This window comes from Vulpes vulpes, chromosome 12 (assembly GCF_048418805.1).
Source record: "Vulpes vulpes isolate BD-2025 chromosome 12, VulVul3, whole genome shotgun sequence".
NCBI classification, from domain to species: Eukaryota; Metazoa; Chordata; class Mammalia; order Carnivora; family Canidae; genus Vulpes; species Vulpes vulpes.
The window spans coordinates 100,279,819-100,306,591 of NC_132791.1; the positions used below are offsets into that span (position 1 = coordinate 100,279,819).

The 26,773-nt window shown below is 40.7% G+C and overlaps 1 protein-coding gene across 15 annotated transcripts in view; it reads left to right on the forward strand.

Annotated features, from left to right (window-relative positions):
• Positions 1-26,773, forward strand: part of EXOC2 (exocyst complex component 2) — a 214,910-nt gene that overhangs the window by 132,412 nt on the left and 55,725 nt on the right. For all 15 annotated transcript variants that reach the window (XM_072729245.1, XM_072729255.1, XM_072729259.1 and 12 more), the window contains 6 exons: positions 195-275; positions 598-657; positions 1,718-1,779; positions 5,517-5,583; positions 9,803-9,919; positions 18,795-18,936. In XM_072729245.1, coding sequence (XP_072585346.1) covers positions 195-275; positions 598-657; positions 1,718-1,779; positions 5,517-5,583; positions 9,803-9,919; positions 18,795-18,936 — 529 coding nt within the window. The remainder of the gene's footprint in view (positions 1-194; positions 276-597; positions 658-1,717; positions 1,780-5,516; positions 5,584-9,802; positions 9,920-18,794; positions 18,937-26,773) is intronic.

Sequence of the window (26,773 nt, forward strand, 5' to 3'; positions counted from 1 at the left end):
TTTGCCCACCCTTAAATGTCGAGTGCAAAACATGCCAAGTGTAAGTCTTGGTGACCAGGAGACTGTTGGCGTCCGTTCCCCCTTCAGTGAATCCGTACGGCAGAGAGTTGGGGCCCTAATACGCTTCTGTTAAATGCCCTGCTGACCGGGGCCTACTTTTGAATTTTGACTTCGTGCCTTTCCTCTTCCCTCAGCCGTGCCAGTTTGAGCAGTGCATCGTGCACTCCCTGCAGTTGCTCAAGGGCGTCCTGGAGTGCAAGCCCGGGGAAGCCAGTGTGAGTCGTCCGTCGGGACCGCGCGGATCGCAGCGGGAAACGGGTCCCCTCAGCCCAGGAGAGCGTCTCCCTCGGACGTTGGCGCTGCCCTCCACCTGCGGTTCCCATCTGGGTTCCCAGCTAGGCCGAGGGAGATCACAGCGGGAGCCGCTTCTTGCAGCTCCTTTCTCAGGCGGCTCTTTAGTCTTCTCCCTTTGAGACAAAGGTCCCCCACGCTGGCAGCAGTTTCCCACGTGTGAATTTTTTATGTCAAACTTGATAAACAAAAAGTCCTGTTTTCCTAGTGGAGTCCAAGAACGTCTACCCAAATTCTTCCCCGCAGGTCTTTCAGCAGCCGAGAACACAGGAGGACGTCTGTCAACTGAGCATCAACATCCTGCAGGTAAGGTGCAGAGGCACGATGCGCCGACGCCCAAGGGAGGCGAGTCACCGCGAACGGCCTCTTAGTGAAAACGTAGGACACGTGGGGAGCGAGCATCCTTTGCTCGTCTTGCCGAGTCCGTAACATTATGGCAAGTCCGGTAACAAGACAAAGTTGAAGGAAAGATGAATCCCCGCTTGTCCTAGCAGACCCCGCTGTCCCTCCCCTTCTTCGGTGCTCCCGTGCTTTACAGGGATCTTTGTTGCAGCCCAAATCTAATGAGGTGATCGTCGTTTACCTCATATCTAGAGCTTGACGCTCTTCCATTAGGATCAGGCCTGGTGCTTTGCGGGAACATGAGCAAACGTGAGCATGTGATGAGCGGCTGGAAGGAGGGAGCAGGTCTTCTTCCCGAAATATAGTCAAGAATGTATAGTTGAATCAGAACACGGTGATTTTAATGTCCTGTCGCTCACGTCATGCACATGGGCGTAAAGCTCCCAGTGCGTGCATATAGGATATGTCTCCTGTCTCCTGGGACATGCACGTACTCACACGCCACTTCTATGTATTTCTGGGGGGGAGGTTATTTATGTAAAATCATTGGGGCGCCTGGGTGTGTCAGTCGCTCAAGCATCTGGCCCTTGATTTTGGCTCAGATCACAATCGCGGGGCTGTGGGATCGAGCTGTGTCCGGCTCTGGTGCGAGGCGTGGAGGCTGCTGGAGTCTCTCTCGCCCTCTGCCCCGTCCCCCTCCACCTGCACGTGCATGTGCACATGCTCTCTTAAAAACACACACACACACAGTTTATGTACAGAAAGTCATTTTTTCTGAAGATTTTATTTATTTATTTGAAAGAGCACAAGCAGGGAGAGCAGCAGACAGAGGGAGAAGCAGGCCCCCCTCTGAGCAGGGAGCCCGATGCGGGGCTCAAACCCAGCACCCTGGGACCGTGGCCTGGGCCGAGGGCAGACGCTTTGCTGACTGAGCCACCCACGCGCCCCGGGAAATTATTTTTAATGTCCAAACAGATTAGTACCTAAGAGTTCATGTTACTGAAACTTCTTATTTTTGACGTAGATTTTTATATACTGTCTGGAACAGTTGAGCACCAAGCCTGATGCAGACTTAGATACTACACAGTAAGTAGACTGAACCTCGTCTGGAGTATTAAAAATACAGCCTGATGTTTGACATGTAGTCTCATATCCTGGGACAAGGAGACGGATAAGATAGGTTGTGTGTATCAGAATTAATTATGTTTTTACGTATTTGACGTGGATCTTTTTGATAGTTTTTTACCTTCTGAACCCATCTTAGTGTTGCTAGAGACATGCTGAGTAAGCTGAACACCTGGTTGGCTTACTAATTATTGAAAGGAACAAGTTTTATGAATAACAAGAATGAAAATTAAAATATAGAACTCCTGGTTGATGACCTTTAGAATTCTGATGTTAGAGAATTAGTAATGTTCGTGTTAACAACTAATTTTTCCAGTAGAATAAAGCCTGGGTCAGGCTGTTATTTGAGCTCCAGAGGACACATCTTGATTCTTCATATTTACAAATTTACATATTTACAAATTCTTTTATAATACTGTTGTATAGGATCTTTTAGTAACGTAACTTATCTGAATGTTATTGAATGATATTTGGCACGTGTCACTCCTGCGCACCAAAGGGTAATACTCTGACACGGAAAATACTGAAGTAAATGCCTCTTAAGTCTATAATGGGTAATTTGAGAAGTTTTCTACGTTTGGGTTTTCTTGGTGTTGGTTTTTGCCTCTCAGTATATAATACTCCTGCCTCCTGGAGACTTAATATATATTGATTTGGTTTTATATGTTTAACACAGTCCACCAGTACTTTGTATTGTTAATCAATTCACTGATATTGATTAAATACATTTTTCTTCCCATATTGCTTTGTTATCATTTCTGTTTCAGACACCATTAATTCTATTACATAGGCTACGTGTTTCTGAACTTTTTTCTTAATTTCATTTTGTCTTAAATTCCACCTAAGTGTTTCATATACACACACATATAGTGCAGTGTGCAGTGCAGTGATCCGACAGCTCCGTGCATCACTCGTGTTCACAGGTGCCCTCCTTCATCCCCATCACCTGTGTTACCCAGCACCCCCTCCCTGTGCTCCGGTAATCGTCAGTTCTCTGAAGTTAAGTCTGTTTCTTGGTTAGTCTCTCTCTCTCTTTCTCTTTTTCCCTTTGTTCCTTTGTTTAGTTTCCTGAATTACCCATATGGGTGAAATCATATGGTATCTGTTTTTTTCTGACTGACTTATTTCACTTAGCATAATACTCTCTAGCTTTATCTGCATCCTGGCAAATAGCAAGATTTCACTCTTTTTTTTGTGGCTGAGTAATAATCCATATATATATATATATATATATATATATATATATATATATATATATATACACACACACACACACACCACACCTTTATCCGCTTATTACTTGATGGACACGTGGGCTCTTTCCTTAATTTGACTGTTACTGAAGATGCTGCTATAAAAGCATCATGGTGCGCGCATCCCTCTGAGTCAGCATTTTGTATCCTTTGGGGAAAGACATCAGCCGCACGCTTGCTGGATCCCTAAGGCACCTCCACACGGCTCTGCAGAGTGGCTGTGCCAATCTGTGTTCCTGCTGACACTGCCTGAGCGTGCCTTTCCCTCCACGCGCTCGCCGACCCCCTGGGTTTCTTGAGCACACGCGCAGCCACTGAGCACCCCGGGCGTCCCACCGTGTGTCTCCCGTGTTGGTGTCAGCCGTGCTGACGGGGTGAGGTGGCACCTCGCCGTAGCTTTGATTTGCAGTTCCCTGATGGTGAGCGATGGTGAGCATCTCTCCACGTGTCCGTTGGCCACCCGGGTGTCTGTTCGCGTGTTCTGCTCATTTTTAAATTGGATTATTTGTTCTTTGGGTGTTGAATTTCATGAGTTCTTCATACGTCTTGGATATGATCCCTTTACTGGGTGGGTCATTTGTAAATATCTTCTCCCGTCCCGTGGGCTGCCTTGTACCTTGTAGTTTTGCTAATTGTTTCCTTCGCTGTGCAGAAGCTTTCTATTTCGATGTAGTCCCAGTGGTTGACTTTTGCTTTTGTTTCCTTTGCATCAGGGAAGTTATCTAGAAAAAATTGCTCCAGCTGGTGTCAAAGGAGTTCCTGCCTGTGTTCTGTACTAGGATTCTTAGGATTTCAGGTCTCACATTTAGGTCTTTAGTGCATTTTTGAATTTATTTTTGTTTATGGTATAATGAAGTAGTCCCGTTTCTTTCTTTTGAACATTGCTGCCCAGTTTCCCCAACACCATTTGTTGAAGAGACTGTCCTCTGCGCATTGCATATTCTATCCTGTTTTATTGAAGACTAAGTCACCATATAATATGGGTTTATGTCTTGGTTTTCTGTTTTGTTCCATTGATCCATGTGTCCATTTTTGTGCCACTACCATACTGTCTGGAACACTACAGCTTTGTGATATAATCCACGTCCAGAACTGTGATGCCTCCAGCTTTGCTTTGCTTTTTCAAGATTGCTTTGGCTATTTGGGGTCTTTACGCTTCCATATAAATTTTAGGATTATTTGTTCTAGTTCTGTGAAAAATACTATTGGTATTTTGATAGGGATTGCATTAAAAGTATATTTTGCTTTGGGTAGTATAGACATTTTAACAATGTTCTTCTCATTCATGAGCATGGAATGTCTTTCCATTTTTTTGTTTGCCTTCTTCCATTTATCTTTTGTAGTTTTCAGAGTACAGATCTTTCACTTGTTTGGTTAGGTTTATTCATAGGTATTTTATTATTTTTGGTGCAATTATAAATGGGGTTTTTAAAATTTCTCATTCTTTTGCTTCATTATTGTATAGAAATGCAATAGATTTCTGTACATTGATTTTATATCCTGTGACTTTACTGAATTCATTTATTATTTCTAGTAGTTTTTTGGTGGAGTCTTTGGGTTTTTCTATATATTTATGAACTTTTTTTCCTGTTCCATTCAATCATATATGTCTTACATCTTTTTGTGTTTTTTTAATATTCATTAGTTTTTTATTGTTCAGATTGGTATCTTTGTATTCTCTTTTAAAATGTTATTTGATATTTTCATCTATTTAGTTTTCCATATGAATTCTAAAATCCATTGGTAAGGTTTAAGCAAAAGAATTCCTGCTAAGGGATGCCTGGGTGGCTCAGCGGTTGAGCATCTGCCTTCAGCTCAGGTCATGACCCCGGGGTCCTGGGATCGAGTCTTGCATCAGGCTTCCCCGCAAGGAGCCTGCTTCTCCCTCTGCCTGTGTCTCTGCCTCTCTCTGTGTCTCTCATGAATAAATAAATAAGATCTTAAAAAAAAAAAGAGAGAGAGAATTCCTGCTAAAGTGTTTATTATCATCCTGTTATATCAACTAATCAGTAGATTATACTATTTCCTCTTCTGCAATTTTCTATCTTTGGTCACTTGTTGGTTATTAACTAATTTTCTAACTGTACTCACCTATAAGACATAAAATAAGAAAATGAGCTTGGAAAAGTCCTTTGGAGATTCTGAGAGTCAAAAACATTTCAATTATTTAGAGTCTGTGCCTAAAAATTAAATTATTGGGTATTTTCCCCTTTGGTGATTTAAAAAAATTCTACTTGAGTTCAGAAGACCCAAAGCAAATATATGGCTTATATTAATAGACAGCCCATGGTGTCTACTTTCTGCAGTTAATTTTTAAATATGAAAAAACAAAGTTATGTGATTTTTGATCAAAAGGTTCATTGCTTTTTTCTTTTTTTGAGTTGTAATAGACATAAAACATTCTTAATTTTAGTATTTTAATTGTTCTCTTACTTCTATATTTAGTCTTTCCGTTGATGTTTCTTCTCCTGATTTGTTTGGAAGTATCCATGAAGATTTCAGTTTGACTTCTGTAAGTAAGATGATAAATAGAAAGCTAAGCATGTCATTTTAAAACTATATAGTGACTTATAAATCAGTCTGAATTACTTTGCTATTGTAATACTGCTGTAGTATACTATCCTGGACTTTGGAGCTATGCTGTAGTTTGTGAAAATTTTAGTAAACGTATAATTTTATATGTATTCCACACTTAAAAACTGTTTAGCCGATGTTGTAACTTAAGTAGTTCCATCTACTCCCTGTATCCTGCTCACAGGTTTGTGAGTGTGAATAGGTGCCCTAGTGGTTCCTAGATGTTTGAAAATTGGAGAGGAAGCAGAAGACAGGTGCACATCTCCCCATATCTTTCTTCTTTAACCAGAGAAGCTCTGCTTTTCTTTATTTTATTTCTGTAAGTTCCCTGATAGCATCTCTTTTGAGCATCAAGTTCTGTGGCAAAAACAAAGCCATACCACCTACTATATGTGCACATTTACATCTTTTTTTTTTTTTAGTATATATGTGTATTTAGGGATAATTCACACACACATTTTATTACATGTATAGATTCAACTCTTGAAATTCAGACCCATCTGTCTTAAAAAAAAAAATAATAAGTCTCTCTGGTTTGTCATTTGCTTCAAGGTTATATGTGTGTGTGTGTGTGTGTGTGTGTGTGTGTGTGTGCATACACGTGTGTACGGATAAATGTATGTGTGTCTCTCAAGAAAGAAGACATATGACCTATCTCATTCCCACAATACTATAAGTACTAATTCCTAAATAAGAAATTTGTTATATTAGGAAAGATTAAGAACTCCGTTTGGGGTTAGGTGTATTGAATGAGTGACGTTCAAGCAGAGACACTTAGTGGGTGATTGGATATACTAGTCAGGACCCCAGGGAAGAAATGTGGACGTAGATTTGCGAATCAGTAATATATAGTTGACCCTTGAGGAATGCAGGGGTTAGCGGCATCAGTGCCCTGTTCACTCGAAAACCCATGTGTAACTTTGACTCCCCTGTAACTTAACAGTATTCTGTTGAGGAAAGCCTTACCGATAATAGGCAATTAACACATTCTGTACGTTATTATGATGTGCTGTATGTATTACAGTAAAGCAAGTTAGAGAAAGTAAATGTTACTAAAATGATAAGAGAAAATACATTTATAAAAGTGTACCGTATTTGTTGAAAAGAAAATGTGTGTGTAAGTGGACCAGTGCAGTTTGAACCACTGTGTTGTTCAAGGGTCACCTTAAAAGCAATAGAAGGCCTGGGAGTGGATGAGCATACTAGGAAAAATACTAGAAGAATGAGAGGAGGGCCAAATATTTAAAATTTCACTGGGGATACTAGTATTTAAGGCCAGAAGGAAGGAGCCTCAAAATTCCCCAAAAAGAATAATCAGAGAGAGAGAGAGAGAGAGAAGAAAATCCAGGTGGAGCAGGGTTCCTGAGAGAGATGGGAAAGAACATTTAAACAAATATGTAACGGCATCACGGCCTGGTAGAGGATCAGGTGGGGTCAGGGGAAGACTAGCGCCTCTGGGCTTGGCAGCTGGGTGTTCGGGGTGATGTAGGAGAAACAGCAGCGGGTTGCCAATGGGCGGCCCCTATACCTTGGGTACAGGTCGACTAGGAGCGGAGGGGGTCGATGAAGAGCTTAAACCCTTCTCTCCACTGTGAACATAGAATAGCAGAGAGGGACACAGGCTGGAGGAAAGAACTTCCTAAATTGAGGAGGGCCTTAAGAGGTGCTGGGCCAGCTGGGCCTTTTTCCTCTGCCCTTTAGAACGAGCCTGATTTCTATACGACCATCTTTTCCATTTGGAAACATTCGTTGTGTGAGCTCAGAATCTTCCTTCCTCTTAGCTAACACCTTAAATCTTTCCAGCGTTTCCTAGTGGAGGGGCAGTGGTTCTCCTCTTAGCCCAGCGGTGTCCTTGCAAGGGCAGAGAGGGCGGAGCACAGGGTGGGGCTGTGGCCCTGGCAACTGGGAAGCAGCCAAAGGGTGGATTAGGTTAGTCTCCATGGACTCACCATGAGCCTATGTCAGCCACACCCCGGCTGCTTCATACTTGCTTCTGCTGTTCTAGGATCGTATCTCTCCCGTTTTATTCCTTAAAGTTGTTCATTTGATGCCAAATTCAGTTCGTATGTTCTCTGCATTTGGATGATACTGCTTTAGATTTGGCCCAGATTATTGAGATCGTCTTGTTCTATAATCCAGCAAAGAGGCGGTTATGGCCCAGGTTTGGAGTCAAGAGACACTAGTTTGCTTCCTGGCTGTCTTCTTACTAACTAAATAATCTTGAGCATGTCATTGGGGGTGTCTAATTTTCTGGACAAAATTGGAATGGTAGTGCCTACATCTCAGAGATTCTGTGAGAAATAATTGAAGCAATGCCTAACTGGCGAGTACTGCCTTGGATAGGTGGACTTGTTATTTTCGAACATACATATTTATCTAAGTTCTTAGTAAGCTTTTAATTAATCAAGTTTAAGAATTTGGTTATGGTAGCATTCAGTTATTCTTCCCATTTTCATTTCTTCTGATTGGTTAGATTTCAGGAGAAAAATGCACTCACAAGAGTAAGACTTAAGATCACTCAAGTTATTTTTCATTTGGGGAAAAAAAGAAAACAAACATGCAGATTACAAGGAGAATAATCAAAGAGATATCCCAGCCTGGCCTGTGTGCCTATGAAGTGCTGCTTAATGCTTTCTTTTTGGCTTTCACTGGCCATTTATTCACAAAATGTGAAGGAATTATGCATACCATAATCCCTTTTCCTTGTTTTATCATTTATTTTCCTTGCATAGATTAATTCAAGGCCATTCACAACCTTTCGTTTGTTTGAAGGTACTTTAATAACTCCTTGCCCTTGGGATCCCTGGGTGGCGCAGCGGTTTGGCGCCTGCCTTTGGCCCAGGGCAGGATCCTGGAGACCCGGGATCGAATCCCACATCGGGCTCCCGGTGCATGGAGCCTGCTTCTCCCTCTGACTGTGTCTCTGCCTCTCTCTCTCTGTGTGTGACTATCATAAATAAATAAAAATTAAAAAAAAATAATAATAATAACTCCTTGCCCTTTAATTATATTTGTTGGCAAAAAAAAAAAAAAAACATTGAATGGGCCATACTCTGCCAGCAATAAAGAATATAATATTTTAAATTAAAAAATTTACTAAGTTTTAAAATTTTTGATGGAGCTAAATGAAATTATTGGGGCTTGGCAGTTGAGTTCAGAGTGTAACTCAAGACAGGTATCTCTCTATTCATTTTTCACATTTATTATATTGACTTTAACATAGATCATGTACAAAATAGTAAGCAAAATACGGTTGAAAATTTTTCCTGGAAAGTAGTTTTGCCTTAGTGTTTAGTCAGAGGATCTTAAATCAAGGCTCTAAATTAGTCACTGTTGTTCTGGAGAATGCTCTCACACTGAGGGAGCACGGGAAAAGTGTTTTTGGTGAGCCACAGCCACAGTGATAACGGCCATTCCTGGAATTCTGTTTACAAAAATAGTTCTTCTGAACTGTAAAATGATGTTTATTCATCATTCCTGGGGTCTGGCAGTTGTAATGAGAAATCACTTTAAAGCTGGCTAGAACCCCGGAGAACACAGACTATGGGGCTCTAGCCCCTGGGTGACTTGATGCTGTGGAGGGGGGGGGGGGTCCCCTCGCCTCTGTCCATCACTCCCCGTAAGAGGAAAACTATTCTACATAAAAGACATCTGTGAAGGCCCAGTTTTGGGAGGAACCCATCACGTGGATGGCATTATAACTCCTTTTCAAGTTATGAAAAATTTATGAATGATTTTCTATGAATTTTTGCGGGTTTTTTTTTTTTGTAGTTATTTTAAAACACGCATTTTTGAGGCTTTTTTCTGCTACAAAAAACATTAGAGTAACCAGTAAAGTAGAACCCCTTTCATAAGGACAACAGCCGATCAGACCTTACTAATGAACTGGATATTAAATTGCAAGGGCACCATTAGTTGACTCTTCTGTGCATTATGTAATGACAAGCAGTAAATTATGGAATTATATTGTTTCTCTCTATATTATTATTGGGGGGAAAAGGAGCCAAGAAAAACAAAACATTAAATATTGATAGTATCAAAAAAAAAGAATATTGATAGTAAACATGAAGAAATTGTAGTTAAATTTAACAAACGATAACTGTTACCCAGTTTGTTCCTGTAAGTGTAATTTTCTAAACCTTTGTTTTGGCTTTTAGGAACAGAGACTTTTGATAGTCCTAAGTAACTGCTGCTACCTAGAACGTCACACCTTCCTAAATATAGCGGAACATTTTGAAAAGCATAACTTCCAGGGAATAGAGAAAATAACACAGGTAAGTGAATTATGTCATATGAACAGGTTGGTGGTTTTATCAATTTAGTTTCCAAGCTATTTTCTTAGGACACTCTCTCTTTTGCTTGTCCTATATTTTTTTCTCCTTATCCCCTCCACAGCCATATACTTTGCCCATCTTCACCCCACCCTGACTCTGAATGGTTCTTGCCCTTCTTATAACTCCCCTTAAATCATTAATTTAATCTCTTCTTTTCTCTAGATCAAAGCTTTCTCAAGGCAAAAGCTGATTTACTCCCTACCCAGGCTGCTGAAAGGAAGGCAGAGAGATAGGAAGAAGGCATCAAACCCAAATCTTTAAGAATCATCTCAGATTTGTTTCCTTTTAGGTTAAAGCTTTGACTTTAGAGCCAAGAGCAGACTCCCTGAGCCTGCAGTAAACCTCCCCCTGCTTATTGACACCTCTTCTTCCTCTCCCCTCCCCTTTCCCGATGACCACAGGAGGCTTTTGCTTTTTGCTGCTTGGGCAAGGGCACGGGTGCTCCAGCACAGAGACACAGACACACACGAGACTGGCATAGAACCGCTATCGGGTGCTCAGTAATTACCTGCAAACTACTGCTCTCCACTCTCTAATCCACGAACGTAGCAAAGTTAGACAAAGATGAATGCTGTATAAATCAACAGATTTTTTTTTAGATGTTATACTTTGTTGTTTATATTTTTTCAAGTAAGCAGAAAAGGAAAAAGAACCAACTTCTGCTTACTTGAAAAATGAAATGACCTTCTTATTAAAGGTTGGTTGGTTCTTGGGCAAAGGTTTATCAGATTTCTAAGTAAAACTAAGCTAGAACCACTTTTACAGTTTTCTTAGTGCAGAAAATAAGAAAGATAATGATCTTGTTAATCTTGTAATCAAAAAGTACTGTTGATGGATTGCATATTTTTACAAATGATAGTTACAGTTTGTGAACTAGAAATGGATTTTTTTTTTTCTTCAAAGAATGAAAATGTCAAAGTGGGTGGCTCTGTCTTGTTTTCCTGCCTTTTCGTAAAGATTAATCATCCTGATGAGAAATGTTATGACTTAAGGCTGTAAGGCCAAATGTTCAGTTTATTTCCAGAAATTTTTGTGTTGAGAATTGCAAGGTGCTCTCCTGCAGTAAAGAATTAGTATTTGTAGAAAGTGAACACTTTGTTTTTGTGTGGTAACAGTAGTAGTGACACAAATTTATTTATTTATTTAAAAAATAAATGATTAAGAATTGCATGTAACAGAAGCAGTAAGTTTGGTTTTCTTTAGGTTTTTACAAAGTTAGGAAGTAACTACTGCTTCAGTTGACAGGTTAAAGAAATAAAATGAAGTTGACAGACAAGTAGGCTCAGATACCCTTCCTAGTCTTGTTAAATCTTTTTTCAAAGATTTATTTATATATTTGAGAAAGAGATGGGGGGAGGGGGAGGGAGAGAAAGTCTCAAGTAGATTCCTTGCTGAGCACAGAGCCTGACCTGGGGCCAGATCCCCGGACCCGAGGTCATGACCTGAGCTGAAACCAAGAGGTGGACGCCTAACTGATTGCGCCTGGGTGCTCCCCCCACTTTTTTTTTTAAGGTTGATTTACTTATTTATTTTAGAGAGAGTTGCTGATACCATTTTGAAAACCAAGGTAATATGTTGGATCCATTGGTACAGCTTAGAATAAACGATGGACTGTTTTTTCACACTCAGAATAGCATTTTTTATGACTAGCGTTGAATATCACTTGGTTGCATATTGAATGAATCAGTGTATGTCATCCATCAGATTTAGATGGTAACATTTGTGCTGATTGCATTATTATGAGTGGATCCATTAATTTCATGATGCCAACCAAGTAAGTATCTCTCTTGCATTAATGGAGAAATACTGCCAGCCGCCACTGTTTTTCATAGTTCCCTTATCAGACGACAGAAATCTCTAGAGGCATCGATCCCAGAAAACCCGTGGGGGCACGTTGTTCACACAACAGTTTGTTATCCATTCTGTGACTCTGTTTCTGCCCTCGGAAATGATGGTTCACCACGGGCTTCTAACTTAGGGTCACCAGACGTTAGACACTCTCCCAAACCGCTTTCCAGGTAGGATTTAGTAGTTTACTGAAGGTTCTTCAACGCGTATTTCCTCCTGCTTTCTTGTAGGTATTTCTACCAATAGAGGCATAAAAATGGCCAGTTGCTAATTCCCTTCATCTTGAGCCTCCTCTTCAAAAGTAGAATCAATTTTAATTATATTTAATTAATCAAATTATGTTAAAATCATATTACAATTTTATATTTAAATAGGACACAAATACTATGTGTTTTAGTTTATTAAAATTTAATGACCAATGATCATTTAAAATGAGAATGGTTTCGTATACACGTTTTTAAAAAGATTTATTTATTTGAGAGAATGAGAGCGTGCGGGGGAGGGACAAGGAAGAGGGGGACAAGCAGACTCCCTGCTGAGTGGAGCCTGATGGGGGGCTCGATCCCAGGACCCTGAGATGATGACCTGTGCCGAAATGAAGAACTGGCTGCTTAACTGACTGAGACGCCCAGGCGCCCCTCATAAATACATTTTTTAGTGCAAATGATCCTCTGATACTTAAGGAAAGTATTCTGAACTCCATTTTTTTCATATGGAAAGATGCTCAGACAGGTTCCTGACTTGACTTGTAAGTAGCAGAGCAAACAACTCAAATTTAAGTATTCTCGTTCTGAATCCAGAGTGCTTTCTGGCCTGGCACTAGACATCCCAAACTGCAAAATTGGCCAAATCCTATTAATACTTTGCTTATAACATTAGAATAACATTGTCAACACGTTACATCACCATCAGTGTAACACGGTATGTTTCTTTTCTACATTACAAAATTATTTTCAGGTATTTTTGTATTAAATATTTTTATCTGTACCAAAAACTAGATTATGTAGGCGTGAGATAGAAGAATAAAGTGAACACATGCACACCTGTTGTCAAGCTGAAGAAATGGAGCATATTCCCCTGGACCCTTTGTTCCCTGCACATCTGTATCATCCTTTTTCCCTTATGGACACTTATATCTGCATTTTGTGGGTTCTAAATAATCCATTGTTTAATATCACCTGTTTCTAAATAACATAAACGGGATTATATGGTATGTATTTTTCTGTGACTTGTTTTTCCTACTCAGAATTGTTTTTGAGATGTATCCACGTTGCTGCATGTAGTTTATGCTAACTTGTAAAACAAAGATTATATCCCTTTTTTTCTCCCTCTCAGCTTATATAACATTGGACTTATTTATTTTTTGGATATTTACAAGAACTCTGTGGTTCTTTCTTCGTGAGATGATTTTTAATGACTGGTTCAATTTCTTTAATGGTCAAAGAACCATTGTAGTTTTCTCTTTCTTCTTATTACTTGTGGTCATCTGTATTTTTCTTGTACTTTGTCCATTTTGCCTAAGTTTCTAAATTTATTGGCATAAAATTGTTTTATAATAGTTTCATATTATTTCAACTCCAGCTGCATCTAAGATTATGATCCCTTTCTAGAGTTAATATTTTCAGTCTTTTTTCTTGGTCAGAGTCTTTTCAAAAACCAAATTTTGGCTTTACTAATCTCTGTTTATGTCCTTGTTTTCTGCCGCAGTAATATGAGCACTTAGCTTAATTGTTTTATTTATGTATCTCATTGATTCCAAACCTTTCAACCTTTTTAAGACAAGCATTTAAGGCTGTGAATGTCCCTCTATCTCTGTAGCTCTATGTCTTTCTTTGGCTGCTTTTTTAGATCTTTTTAATTTTGTTTGTAATATTTCATAGTTGCTCTATGATGTGTCTCTTGGTGTATTTTGTTGGCCTTTTTCCCCCTGACTCCAGTTGATACCTTTAATCACCTGAGTTCTGAAAAATTCTCAGCTGTAACCCCTTTCAATATTTATTCTTCTCTATTCACTCTTTTCTCTCCTTTAAGACCTCCAGTGGGATGTTAGACCTTTTCACTCTGTTCTCCACGTCTCTTACATTTTTTGTTCACGTTTCCACCCTCCAAATCTTTAATTCTTTCTAACGATTCAGAATAATTCATTCAGCTCTCTCTTCTCATTGACTTTTTCATTTGTATCTAATCTTGGTGAAATTTGCTGTGTATTGACATTATACTTCAGTTGTTTTTCATTTCCAGAAGCTCTTTGATTTTGTTACTAAGTAAAGGAAAATGATTAACCTACTCTGCTGGTATGATCTCAAACATCAGTGTAAGAGGTAATGGCAGTAAAGTTATTTCCCATGCCCCTTAGACCGTTCTGTGTAAGTGGCCAAATCAAATAGTATTGTAGAGCCAAGTAAAGGACTATCCCTGTTAAGAAGATGGGAGCAGTTATGAGAAGCCGCAATAATGAGATGTGAGACGGTTAATCTCACTAAAAAAAATTGACAGAAAAGGAAGAGTTTGGGGAATTTGATAAAGATTAGTGGTAAGTCGCCAGGTTAGAACCACAGCGGAAGGTGAGGGAAGCGAGGAATGATGGCAATGATGGCTCTCGTTAAGTCCTAGAGACGTTATGCGTCCTTCTGTTTCAGGGTGACAGTATATCCCGTTTCGTCCTGTTTTAGTTTTCTTTTATTTTTCTTTTATTATTTTTTAAAGATTTTATTTATTCATGAGAGACACAGAGAGAGAGGCAGAGACACAGGCAGAGGGAGAAGCAGGCTCCCTGCAGGGAGCCCGATGTGGGACTCGACCCCGGGTCTCCAGAATCAGGCCCTGGGCTGAAGGCAGGCGCTAAACCGCTGAGCCCCCCGGGCTGCCCTTAGTTTTGTTTTAATAGTGCCACCGTTACTAGGGATTAAGAGTTCTTTTTTAGAAATTATTTACTTGGCATTTATTGGTCCACATTTGACAAGTTTTGTTTCAATAACACAGAGTAATATCAATTTGCCACTTGTCTGGCCGTCCATTTGTAAAAATTGTTAAGAAGCATCCTAATTTGACGAACCTAGTTACCCATACTTCCTTGGATAGATGTTCTCATTGTAGTTTGATGATTTCATTTCGGTGGAGATCACTCAGTTCAGTGTACTCTTTCTGTCATCTTTGAAATGAGATTAACGTTTTTAAAATTATTTTTTCTTTCTCTGAAGCGTACTATTTAAGAAGCACTTTTAACAAGAATGTTTTTTAAATAGCAAATTAGAGAATCTAAACTGGGAACATTAAAATCAATGATTATTTTTTAACTATTTCGAATGAGTTGAAGACGACTGTATAGAAATTGAGGAAGTGAGACATCTGCCGAAGGCGCCAGCTTCTCCGGCGTGCACGCTTGCTCCTCTGCAGGTCAGCTGTGCGCCCGGGAGTGTCTTTCCACGTGCGTGTTTCTGCCTAAGCAGGTGCCGTGGTACATTGTCGCAGGCCTTGTTTGTCCCTCCGTATGAAATGCCATCTCCTAATGCGTTCTGTTCTTCTGTAAGTGTTACTACCAGCTCCTTGAAGTACGTTATTTTTTTTTTTTAAGATTTTATTTATTTATCCATGAGAGACACAGAGAGAGAGAGGCAGAGACCCAGGCAGAGGAAGAAGCAGGCTCCACGCAGGGAGCCCGATGCGGGACTCGATCCCGGGTCTCCAGGCTCACGCCCTGGGCCGAAGGCAGGCGCTCAACCACTGAGCCACCCGGGGCACTTTAAGAGGTGCTCCTATGTTCTCCTATGTAGGAAGGTGTGAATACATCTACTTCTGACTGCATGATTACTAAATTAGCACCTCTTTCTCCCTTAAGACAGCCTTTCCCTGGGCCATCAGAAGCGCCCCATGAGCACCCTGTCTACCTTAACGTAAGCCATGTTCTCTGAATGTTCTATCAATATTTTCTTGCCTTTCTTCCATGTTAGACTGTGGTTTTCTTGAAGGATGTTTTTCATTTAACTTTATTCATCACTATTGGATAATGCTTTAGTGACGGACAGACCTTTTCCTTGCATAGTAGGGTCAAGTAAACGTAGCTACATCAGTTTTGCCCGTTCTTTGACTTCACGTAAGATGGAATCATGCAGTCAGTAATCTTTTGTGTCTAGCTGCTTTTGCTCCGACTTAATGATTTTTGAGATTCATCTAAATTGTTGTTTCTGTAAGTAACTTATTTGCTTTTATTGCTGGGTTTGGATGACTCAGTTTTGTTTGATGATTGTCATTGTAAGAGACATTGGGTTGCTTCCAGCTTAAGGCTTTTATGAATAGACTTGCTGTGAACACTGCTGGGAAAGTCTTTTGTGGACATCTGTACTCGCTCATCTTGGGATCGCCGGACGTGGACTAAGTTGATGAGGAATCCCGAATAGTTTCCCAGAGGGGATATCTCATTTTGCGGCAGTGTAGGAGGATTCCAGTTGCTCCCCATTGTCCTTACGAACACTCAGTTTCTCTGGTAAATAATGATGTTAAGCCCTTTTTCTTATACCCTTAGATACTTATATTCAGATATCTTCTTTCTGGAAGTGCCTTTTCCGGTTTGTTTGCATATGTTTTAATTGGATTCTTTACCTTTCTATCTGTGACTTTCAGATACGTATTTTTCCTCCCAGACTATGGCTTGCTGTTTTGTTTTTACAGTGCTGTCTTTGGAGGACAGATTTCTTATTTTGATGAGATCCAATTTATCATTTTTAAAAATGTTTAATGCTTTTTATATACTGTCAGAATTTTTACCTGGTCTAGTGTCCTGAATATTTTTTTCCCAGAGGCTTTTCCCACCTAAAACTTTAGCTGTTACACTCAGGTCTATGATCTTATTAAGTATTATGTTACTATTGTGTTATTATACATATATTATTGCAGCTTTTGAGTATGTCTTAAAAAGACAGTTTTACTTATTTCCTGATATTTTTCTTACTATATTGCATGGACAAATATCTCTAGTACAATCCTGAATTAAGTGCTGCGTGGAGACATTTATCAAATCCTTTTTTTTTTTTTTTTTTTTTTTTTGGTCATCTGTGGAAAGAATTTCACTTTTTTATAATAGATTCTTTTTATTTACTTACAGATTCAATTTGCCAGTAGTTTCTTAGGATTTTTATGTTTTTGGTTCATGAGGGCTGCTGTTGCTTTGTAATATTCTTTTATTGCAATATCCTCATCAGGTTTTGACATCAGGTTTTGCTTGTCTCATTAGACAAAGTAGGAAATGCTCTCAGGCTCTATCCTATGAAAAAGTGTGTGTGTGAAATTTCTTTCTTAAATGCCTGTGTGGACGCATTTTAGGTAATGAACTCAGTTTAATACATAGAGGACTGTGTGTGCCATTTTGAGAAAGTTCTGTTTTTCAGTTTTTCAATTTCCTCTATGTTGTCATACTTTTTATTTCACATGTCCAGAGTCGGTCTAATTATCTGTTTAGGTTTATGTTCCTAAATATTAGAGAAAGAGGGGGATGAAGGAGGGTAGAAGGGAACTTGGAGTTCATTACCTGCCACTGTTATCCTCAGTTGTTCATCCTTCTCAGTCTGCTACTTTGAGGATACAGCACTTTTGCAGTAAATGAGTGATACATATTCTTTGAATCTTTGCATAGCCAAAAGTATGTTTCTTGGACTCTGTTAAGTGAACGACACCTTGGCTCAATATAGGATTCTTTGACTGAATTCCTTTTATTCCTGTAGATATTATTCTAGTGACTTTAAGTTCCAGTGTTCTATCTGAGAAATCTGATGTCAGGCTGATTGTTCTTTGTACATACATAATTCCTTTTTTTTTTTTTTTTTTTGAACTGGAAGCTAAGAATTTTCTTTTTCTTTCTTAATTATCTAGACATTAGGCCTTTTAACAGTTTTTGCAGTGTCTCATAAGTCTAGCCGAGAACCCAACAAGCTGATTCAAATCGCAAAGTCAGTCTTTAGAGCCGGACATTTTATTCTGTTGCTTGTTTAATTATTATCTCTTCTGTGATAGTTCATATTATTCTACTTGAATTTCTGTTTCCTTTCATATAAGAGTCCTTGGATTTATCTTCTAAGTCTCTTCCTTCCTAATTTCCACCGCTTCACATCTTTTTTAAGATTTTATTTATTTATTCATGAGAGACACAGAGAGAGGCAGAGACACAGGCAGAGGGAGAGGCAGGCCCCCTATGGGGAGCCCAATGCGGGACTCGATCCCAGGACCACGGGGTCACGACCTGAGCCCAAGGCAGAGGCTCAACCCCTGAGCCACCCAGGCGTCCCCCTCTTTACATTTTTACTCTGTGCTTTGAAGTACTTATTGCACTTAGTTTCAGTCTCAGTAGTGACCATTGGTCCCCCCAGTCACTCAGTTGTTAGCTTCGAAAATCATTTGTGTTCTCTCCACAAAGTCTTCGTTTGTATTGTATGTACATTAATCTCCTTAAAGGTTTTCATTATCTCTCTGAGTCCAAGTTGTTGCTTGTCTTTTCTACAGCTGAACTTCAGTGTGGGACACACATTTCTGTTGATATATGCCAGGCTATATGGTATAGAAGCAGACAAGTCCCCCCTCATCCACTACAGAGGCCCCTGAGCCCACAGACTCTTTATTCCCAAATTTAGGACTCTACCCATCTCCTCGGCAACTTCTTGGCCTCTTGAGTGCCAGTGAGACCAGGCGTAGACGTGGATGACCGAGGCTACCTTCCTCACCCCATCTACTTCCATTACCAGCAGGAACTCACAGCTCATGTGGGCTGAACTTTCTGGGTATCGTCCATTCATGAGGTTTAAACCTTGTTAAATAAGCTGTATTAAGAGAGGGGTCTTTGTTACTGAAAATAAATAAAATCATGATTTCTTTTTGGAGGAAAGTTGATAAGTACTTTTAAAATATACTGACATATTATTTTACTTTTTCCCTCATGCTCAACTAGAAAACTCAGTTATTCTTTATTATGTGTTTATAGGTTAGCATGGCCTCGTTGAAAGAATTAGACCAAAGACTCTTTGAAAATTACATCGAGTTGAAAGCAGATCCTATCGTTGGCTCCTTAGAACCTGGAATTTATGCAGGCTATTTTGATTGGAAAGACTGCCTACCTCCAACAGGTAAATGGTTTCAAGTTACTACAGTTCTCTGAAAGTAGCCCAGGGCATCTAGGTCAATAAATATGGATTTTTATCAATTAGTATATTCTTAAAATGCTTTTTTTTTTCTATCCATTTTTTTCCCCGCTAGTCTGATTTTAACTTTCTCCTGGCTTAAACCGATTTTTGATAGTTTGGAACGTAGTGCACTTTTTATTATTCATACTTAAGGCTTGAAACTATTCTTAAATTCCAGAAAATAATTAATTATACCTTGTAATATCCGATCATTTTAGTAATGCACATTTGCTTCCCAGGATGTGTCTTTATTGCATGGATGGAATAGACTGTGAGTGACAGTTTAATACAATGACTTTGTGACTATCATCAAAAGTTTACTTAAAAAACCTGGTCATTTCTGTATAAGACCTAATTATTAATGCTGACAAGGTGAAGGATAGAAGAAAAACGTGTAGGAGTATGATTATCATAGTAATTTAGCAGAGAAAATTGAACCACGGAAGGATGACTGACACAGTTCTCGTATTATCTCGTGACATCAAATGAGAGTCACTTATCACTTCATCATATGTATTTTAAAAGTTACTGTTGCTTGCTGAATCAAATAAACTTTTTGATGGACCAGATAGTTATTCCTTTGTATGGAATAGTGTGGGGTACACAGAGCCAAGCTGCCTGATGACATTTTTATCTAGCAGTAGTCTTATATGGGGATGGTCATGTTCATGTCACACATAGATTCTTCTCAGGTGTATATGTGTAGGCGTGTCCGTGAATTGTCCACGTGCTTGAGTTAATCTTCGTTCTTTTACCTAATTGCTTTAAACGCCTTTTATTATTAATAATGCTTTTATTAGGTGGTGATAAGATTGTTTACTCTTTCAACACCTTTGGATTTTTACTGTGTGGTGTTCACTTTAGGTGGTGACAATATAGTGATGCCGTAGGTCAGAACTAAAAAACAATTTAAATCAAAGATATTTTACGTGAACCACAGGTATTTTATTTTCTGAAATCACAGCCATTATAGTCATCTGGGGCTTTTTACCTACAGCTGGCCACAATTAATCTTTTTTTTTTTTTCTTAAATTCTGTTACTTTTGTGTAAACATACTTTACTGTGTCCAAACTGGGTTACAGTTCATATCCCAAATATATCTTTTTAAAGTTTAAATCAGATCCTATTAGTATCTTAAAATCCTTGCAATATCTTCCCATTTTACATACAGTAAAATGTGCCAAGCAGTGCAGGGCAGGCCCTGGCCTGGTGTCCTCCGCTTTGCCCACACCCACAAATGCACCCCGTGGCCTCTCTCCAGCTACACGTTAGTACAGTTGCCCAGACTTTCCAAATCCTTCCACGTTAACCGCTTCAGGCCTGTTTGTTTTTGTTTTTGTTTTTGTTTTGTTTTTTTCCCTTTGCTTAGGTGGTAACTCTCCGTTACCTTCATAGGACTGACTCCTTTTTGTCATTCGGGTCTTAAACACAAACATCACCTTAGCAGCCACCAACCTGAAGAAGTGACATAGCCATTGAACAGTTGACATGGTGTTTTATATTTAATCTGTGAAAATTACTCACATTTTATTTGTAAAATAATTATTTACAGTCTCTCTGAGTTCAGTTTGTTGCTGGTCTTTTCTACAGCAGAATTTCACTGTGTGACAGAGGTTCCTGTTTACAGGTGCTAGGCTCTACCTGGTTCCAGCATTGGCCTTTATACTGGCTCAGTTTATTAACACTAAATCCATGAGGTCCTACTTAGTGGGTTGCTTATCACTTTAAGTGAATTTGATCAACAATCCCTTTTTCAAAACTCTTAGCCCCAGATGACTTTTGGAATTTCAATATCTGTGGACTTTTAGAAAGGTACAGTGCATGCGCCACATACTATGTCACGTTCCCAGCAAGGATTTCTGCAAGGAAACGTGAATACTTAGACTAGGAGTGATGATTAGTACCTTTATTCAGATCAGGTGAGCAAATGCCATTGGAAGAGTCCACAAATTTGCAAATTCACAAACAGAAAGTTTTGCCTCTTGAATTCTGTATCTTCAGTACCTAAACTGCTGCTGGTCCATGATGGCTGCTTAGCAAGTGTTTGCTCAGTGGCTGCACGAGTGACCCCTGCAGCTGACCCCTGCCGGCCTCCTGGCTGCCCTCCGGCCCGGGCATGCTTCGGGCCCTTCAGGACCCATCTCCGAAAGGAGTGCTACTTCTGGGAGGTCTTCCTCCCATCAACCCCGGCAGGATTCTTTGTTTTCTGAATCCCTGTACCTCTCTCACAATTCCTTACTACATATATGTTATATATGTGTATATTTTCTTACCTCTTTTTTATTGCCCCACTTTGGAAGGATTTTTAAACAAAGATGTGAGGAGATTCTTTACACATCCACAGACTTCAAAATATTCAAATATTTTTATAGAACACTGACTGAAAGTTTCAGAATCCCAAGGGATAGATATCAGAAAATCTCTTTATTTTCTACTCAAGGTGATAACGCACACCACCCAGGTGTTGGCCCTCTTGTTCTTAGCCCACTGCTGGTGAACTGAACGTCACTGCCTTGTCCTTTCTCCCTTTTTTTTTTTTTCCCTGAAGAACTAGACATAAAGAGCCGAGCTCATGGACCAGGCTGATTCCTGCTTCTCCCTTGGCTGGCCTGCCTCCATCTCCTGTCTAAGGCAGCGGAGGGGATGGCATACATACGGTGACCGCTTTTCCTTTCTCATTTGGAGCACCTCCCCTTGTGTTTAAGTACAAAAACTATTTCATGGAAAAAGAAGAGTCTTAGTTTTGCTCTACCAAACTTTCGTGGAAGTAGTTTAGCAATCCCAGATATTCAGAAATAAAGGAGTTGTACTGCGTCAGGCCACGCATGTGCAAACACCTGCACACGCGTGCGCACACCCGTACACATGCATACACATCCTAGGTTTTAAGCGTCTCACGGACAGATGGTTTCAGTTATTTGTGTCCTCATAACATCTGATTCAGTGCCTTGCATGTAATTATCACCTACTACTTGTGGTTTTGATCGTCTCGATTTCAGCCATCTTAAGATAACCGTATTAAATATAATCTCTCGAGAGTCTGGAGGGGGTGGGGGTGGTGGTAAGGCTAGGACAGCGGGTGCTAAACCAACACTGTGGTCGCCCTGACTGTAAGTCGCAGCCCCTCCGGTAACTCCCCATCACTCTTCTCTTTGCAACCCAGCTTGGGAAAAGTTGTTGCTGTTCCCTCAAAGGTTCGATGCTGGTGCTATCCGTGCTCTTGTGTCACTTGATGCCTCATCCCCTGAAGCCTGCCCTCACCGTCCCTCCAGCCATTCAGACTGTTCTCACTGAATCCACCTCCAGTGCTACGCAGTTGACCCTTGAACAACTCGGGGGGAACCGTGCAGTTCTGCTTATGTGTGGATTTTGTTAATACAGCACAGCGCTGTACATATATTTACGTTTCCTCATTTCCCTAATAACATTTTCTTTTCCCTAGTGTACTTTATCGTAAGAATATAGTATATAATACATGGAACATACCAAACGTGTCCATTGACTGTTTATGTTATTGGTAAGGCTCTGGCCAACAGCAGGCTATTAGTAATTGACTTTTGGGGGAGTCAGAGTTCTGGGTGGACCTTCCATCGTGCAGGGGTCTGCGCCCCAGTCCCCTCGTTGTTCAAAGGTCAGCTGTAGTTGGGAGTCTGATGCGCTCGCTCCTTTTCCTGTTCCGTGTTTCTGTAGTAGTCCCGTCGTTGAACCGTCCCGTCGTTGAACCGTCCCGTCGTTGAACCGTCCCGTCGCTGAACCGTCTTCCTGAGGCTTTCTTCGGCGTCCCTGATCCCACTACTAGTTGTAGCCTTAGTTCCTCTGTGGACGGGCCTCTCTTCCTCTGCATAGCCTTGCACTGCTGATTTCCCCAGGACTTCCTTTGTTCTTGCCAGACTATCCCCAGACTATCGCTGAGCAATCTCATCTGCTGATCTTTGACTGGTGCCTCCAGCAGCCTAACCTCTCCACTCTGAGCTCAAGGTCTTTCTATGGACCTTCCTAGTAGACCTCTCCATCGGAACATTCCGGACACCCCTTCAGCTTAGCTGTCCGAGCAAGCTCAGCACCTTGGCTTTCCCATCATCTCCGGGTCCGCTCTCTCTGCTACTGGACCTCCTGACCCTGGGAAGGTGAAGACATCAGCCTAGGCCCCCCTCCCCGTCTTGTTCTAGGAAACGGTTAGTTACAAGTCCTCTCATCCCCATTTCTGAGTTCTGCCCCTCTTCATGTGTTAGAGTTTTCCTGTCAGGATACCTGAGGGTTCTCCTCTGCTGGGTCCCAGCACCCCACCTTGCCCGATTCACGTTCACCTATGCCCTTTTGAAAAGCTGGTCTTTCTAAAACAGAAACGGAATCAGTGACTCCTCTGATTAGAGCCCTTCGGAAGACCCGTCCTCCCTCAGGCTGAAGCCCAAGCTCCCTGGCGCTGCTAATGCTTCTGCTTGGCGTGTGGCGGCTGCTAGGGCCCCACGCTCCGTCCCGCCCCGCTCGGTGCCCTCCTCCAGGCAGCAGGCGGTCAGGGCCCCTGCCCCCGCTCTGGCCCCAGGCCCTGCCTCCTGGGGAAGCTTCCCTTCATCCCTCCAGGTGGGCTGGTGTCCCCCAGCCTCCGGTCCCTGCAGCACTCCCGTGCCGAGCGGTCACCACCTGCTTGCTGCTCCTCTGCTCTGCGACCATCCGCGCCGTGGCCGATCGATCGCTTCCTTCCCACGCGCAGGTGTAGCACGGCCCAGCCGGCCAGGGGAGGCTTCGACGTTGGGCAGGTGAGCGAGGCCGTGGATAGCGGGGGGGGGGGGGGGGGGGCACTCCTCGAGTGTTGGCTTCGAGTGCTTGCTCTCTGGTTTTGCGGTGATTTTTCTCACTTTTCGGTAGGAGGGTTCATCATATAATCCAGTTTCCACTGTTTCTCTTGTTCACTTTTTCAAGGTGGTGCACAGTTGATATATGGATATCATAGATTCAATATTTATTGAATTGAGTTAAAATGAGCCTTTTGGCATTCATCTTGTCTTCCGTGAATCCTCATGTGCCAGCTTTATGCCCTCCCTAGGTTTTGAGCAATTGTGTTTGAGTTAAAGTGTGAGTATGAAGCGTATCCAACATGTAGGCCGTTGTGTGGCACTGCCTGGTTTAAATGAATTTAGCTAAATTTAAGGTTTTCTCCAACGATTAGCTTGCGTTGAACGGAATTGTTAGCTCTGACATTGTTCTACACTATTGGGTTTACGTTCAGGATTAGGAGACGGCGCATGCTGTTTCTCGAGGGAGCAGACCTTGGCGCAGCCTCTACAGGTTTCCCGCGTGGCCGGCGGTTGCTGGCCCAAGACTTGGCCCCTGAGCGTCGGTCGTCACAGCCGTTTGCTCGTGTCCACCTCCACCGAAGCCTCATCCCCTCGCGGCGACGCGGGCGAGCCTGTCTCTCCACCTGCTCCCAGCGCCTGCCTCGGAGCTCCCCTGACCAGCCTGCGCCGCGACTGCAGCTCTGGCCATTGGCTCACCTCTCTAAAGGGGTCTTGCAAAGAGCCGCTCAGGAGGCCTGTCACTCCCGGAGACGGTGGTTGCCGGCCGGTGTCACTCCACGCTGCGTCCTGGAACGTGGCCGCAGGGAGTCGCAAGGGGATGAGGACTGCGGTGGCAGTGCCACCCGTTAGGGCTTTGGGTTTCCACTTCACTGAATTGGATGATTCAATGATTCAGAGTTCCCAGGCCTTCCCTTTGTGATATTTATTTAAGATGCTCAAAGTCTCTTCTCTATCATCTTCATATTTTCTCAGCCATGAAATTGAACTAGTACAAGCCATCAGAGTTTGTGGACTCTGGGTAACTTTTTTTTTTATAGAAAATTAGTATTCTGCCGGCCGTGTGACATTAAGTGATAAGGCTTTTTACCTCATTTATTTTAAAAAAGATAAACATCCTATCATGAACAGAGGGCACATGGCACTGCAGTGTCAGCAATTTATTTACTTTTCTCAGATTTCAAAAACGCTTAGAAATTGTCAGTGTCCGTTTCACTTTTAGGAACTGTTTTTAGTTCTGTTCTCTGTGTAGTTTTGACTTCATGATCGCTAACTGAACCTCAGTCCTGCATAGTCATTTAGTGATTTTTAGTTTGTTTAAAGTTGACTTAAGTTGAGACTTCATGTAAAGTGAACAACCAAAATAGTTTGACTATTAATCTTCCAAAACAATTTCAATTAACAGCCCTAATATTACCTTTAGGGTTTTCATCTTGAATAACTGAATTTTGCAAATCATATAGGTAACTGATTACTTATTACTGTAGTTAGCAATAAATTAAGTTTCCGATACTGTATGTAGTAATTTTAAAAAAATCCAGTTGATTAATTTCATGATTCAAGAGGAGGTATCCGTTAGAGCTATAGCTCTGCTTTTTTTAACCTGACAGTTGGATATTTAAATTGCTGTCACCTCTTTATTTGTGTATATGTCAAGAAAGATGATTCTGGTTAGTTGTGAGTCACCTGAGTGTTTAATTGTTCTATTATCCATAGTTATTAAGAGCTCTGAGTATTTGCATTTGATAAATTTTAGCTAAATTAGGAATATTATTCTCCATTTACAAAAATACACATGGAACTTCACATCTTCAAAATAGTTTAAGAAAAATAATTTTTCTTTTTAAATTTTTATTTAAATTTGATTTTAATGATTTTTCTTATCTAAAAGGCATAAAAACATATATATTCCTTATAGATATTTAACAAATAAACTTAATCATTTTACATGCATAAAGTAGTTAATTGATTTTTAATTATTAATTTTTTATTGAGGTACAGTTGTCATGAAATAATATATTAGTTCAGGTATAAACATACTTATTCAGCAATTCTATACATTATCAAATGCTTACATAGTAAATTTAGTTACCTTTTGCCACCGTACAAAATTATTAAAATATTATTGACTATATTCCCTGTCCTGTACTTTTCATCCCTGTGACATATTTACTTTATGACTGGAAGTTTGTATTTCTTAATCTCCTTTATTTCATCCATCCCCCCCACCCGCCTCCCCTTTGATAACCACCAGTTTGTTCTGTGTTTATGAGTTTATTTCTGGTTTTGTTTGTTCTGTTTCTTAGATTCCACATATAAATGAAATCATATGATTTTTTTTTTCCAATCTGACCTATTTCACTTAGCATAATACCTTCTAGGTTCATCCATGTTGTTGCAAATGGCAAAATCTTGTTCTTGTCACGTCTGAGTAATATTCCATTGTATGTATGTACCATGTCTTCTTTATCCATTTACCTATTGGTGGATACTTGGGATGCTCCTGTGTCTTGGCTGTTGTAAATAATGCTGCAGTAAACATAGGGGTGCATTTGTCTTTCATGGTTTTTTTTTCATGTTCAGTGTTTTTGTTTTCTTCTGGTGAATACCCAGAAATGGAATTACCGGGTCATATGGTATTTCTGTGTTTAATTTTTTGAGGGACCTTCGTATGGTTTTTTTTTGTAGTAGCTGCACCAATTTACACTCCTGCTGAGAGCGCACAAATGTTTCCTTTCTCCACATCCTTACCAGCACGTGTTGTTTCTTGTCTTTTTGAACTAGCCATTCAGACAGGTATGAGGAAATATCTCATTGCAGGTTTGATGTGCATTTCCCTGATGATGAGTGATGTTGAGCTTCTTTTCACGTGTGTCTTGGCCATCTCCATGGCTCCTTTGGAGAAATGTCTATTGCAATCCTCTGCCCTTTTAATTGGATTATTTGTGGGGTGTCTTTCGGTGTTGAGTTGTATGAGTTCTTTATA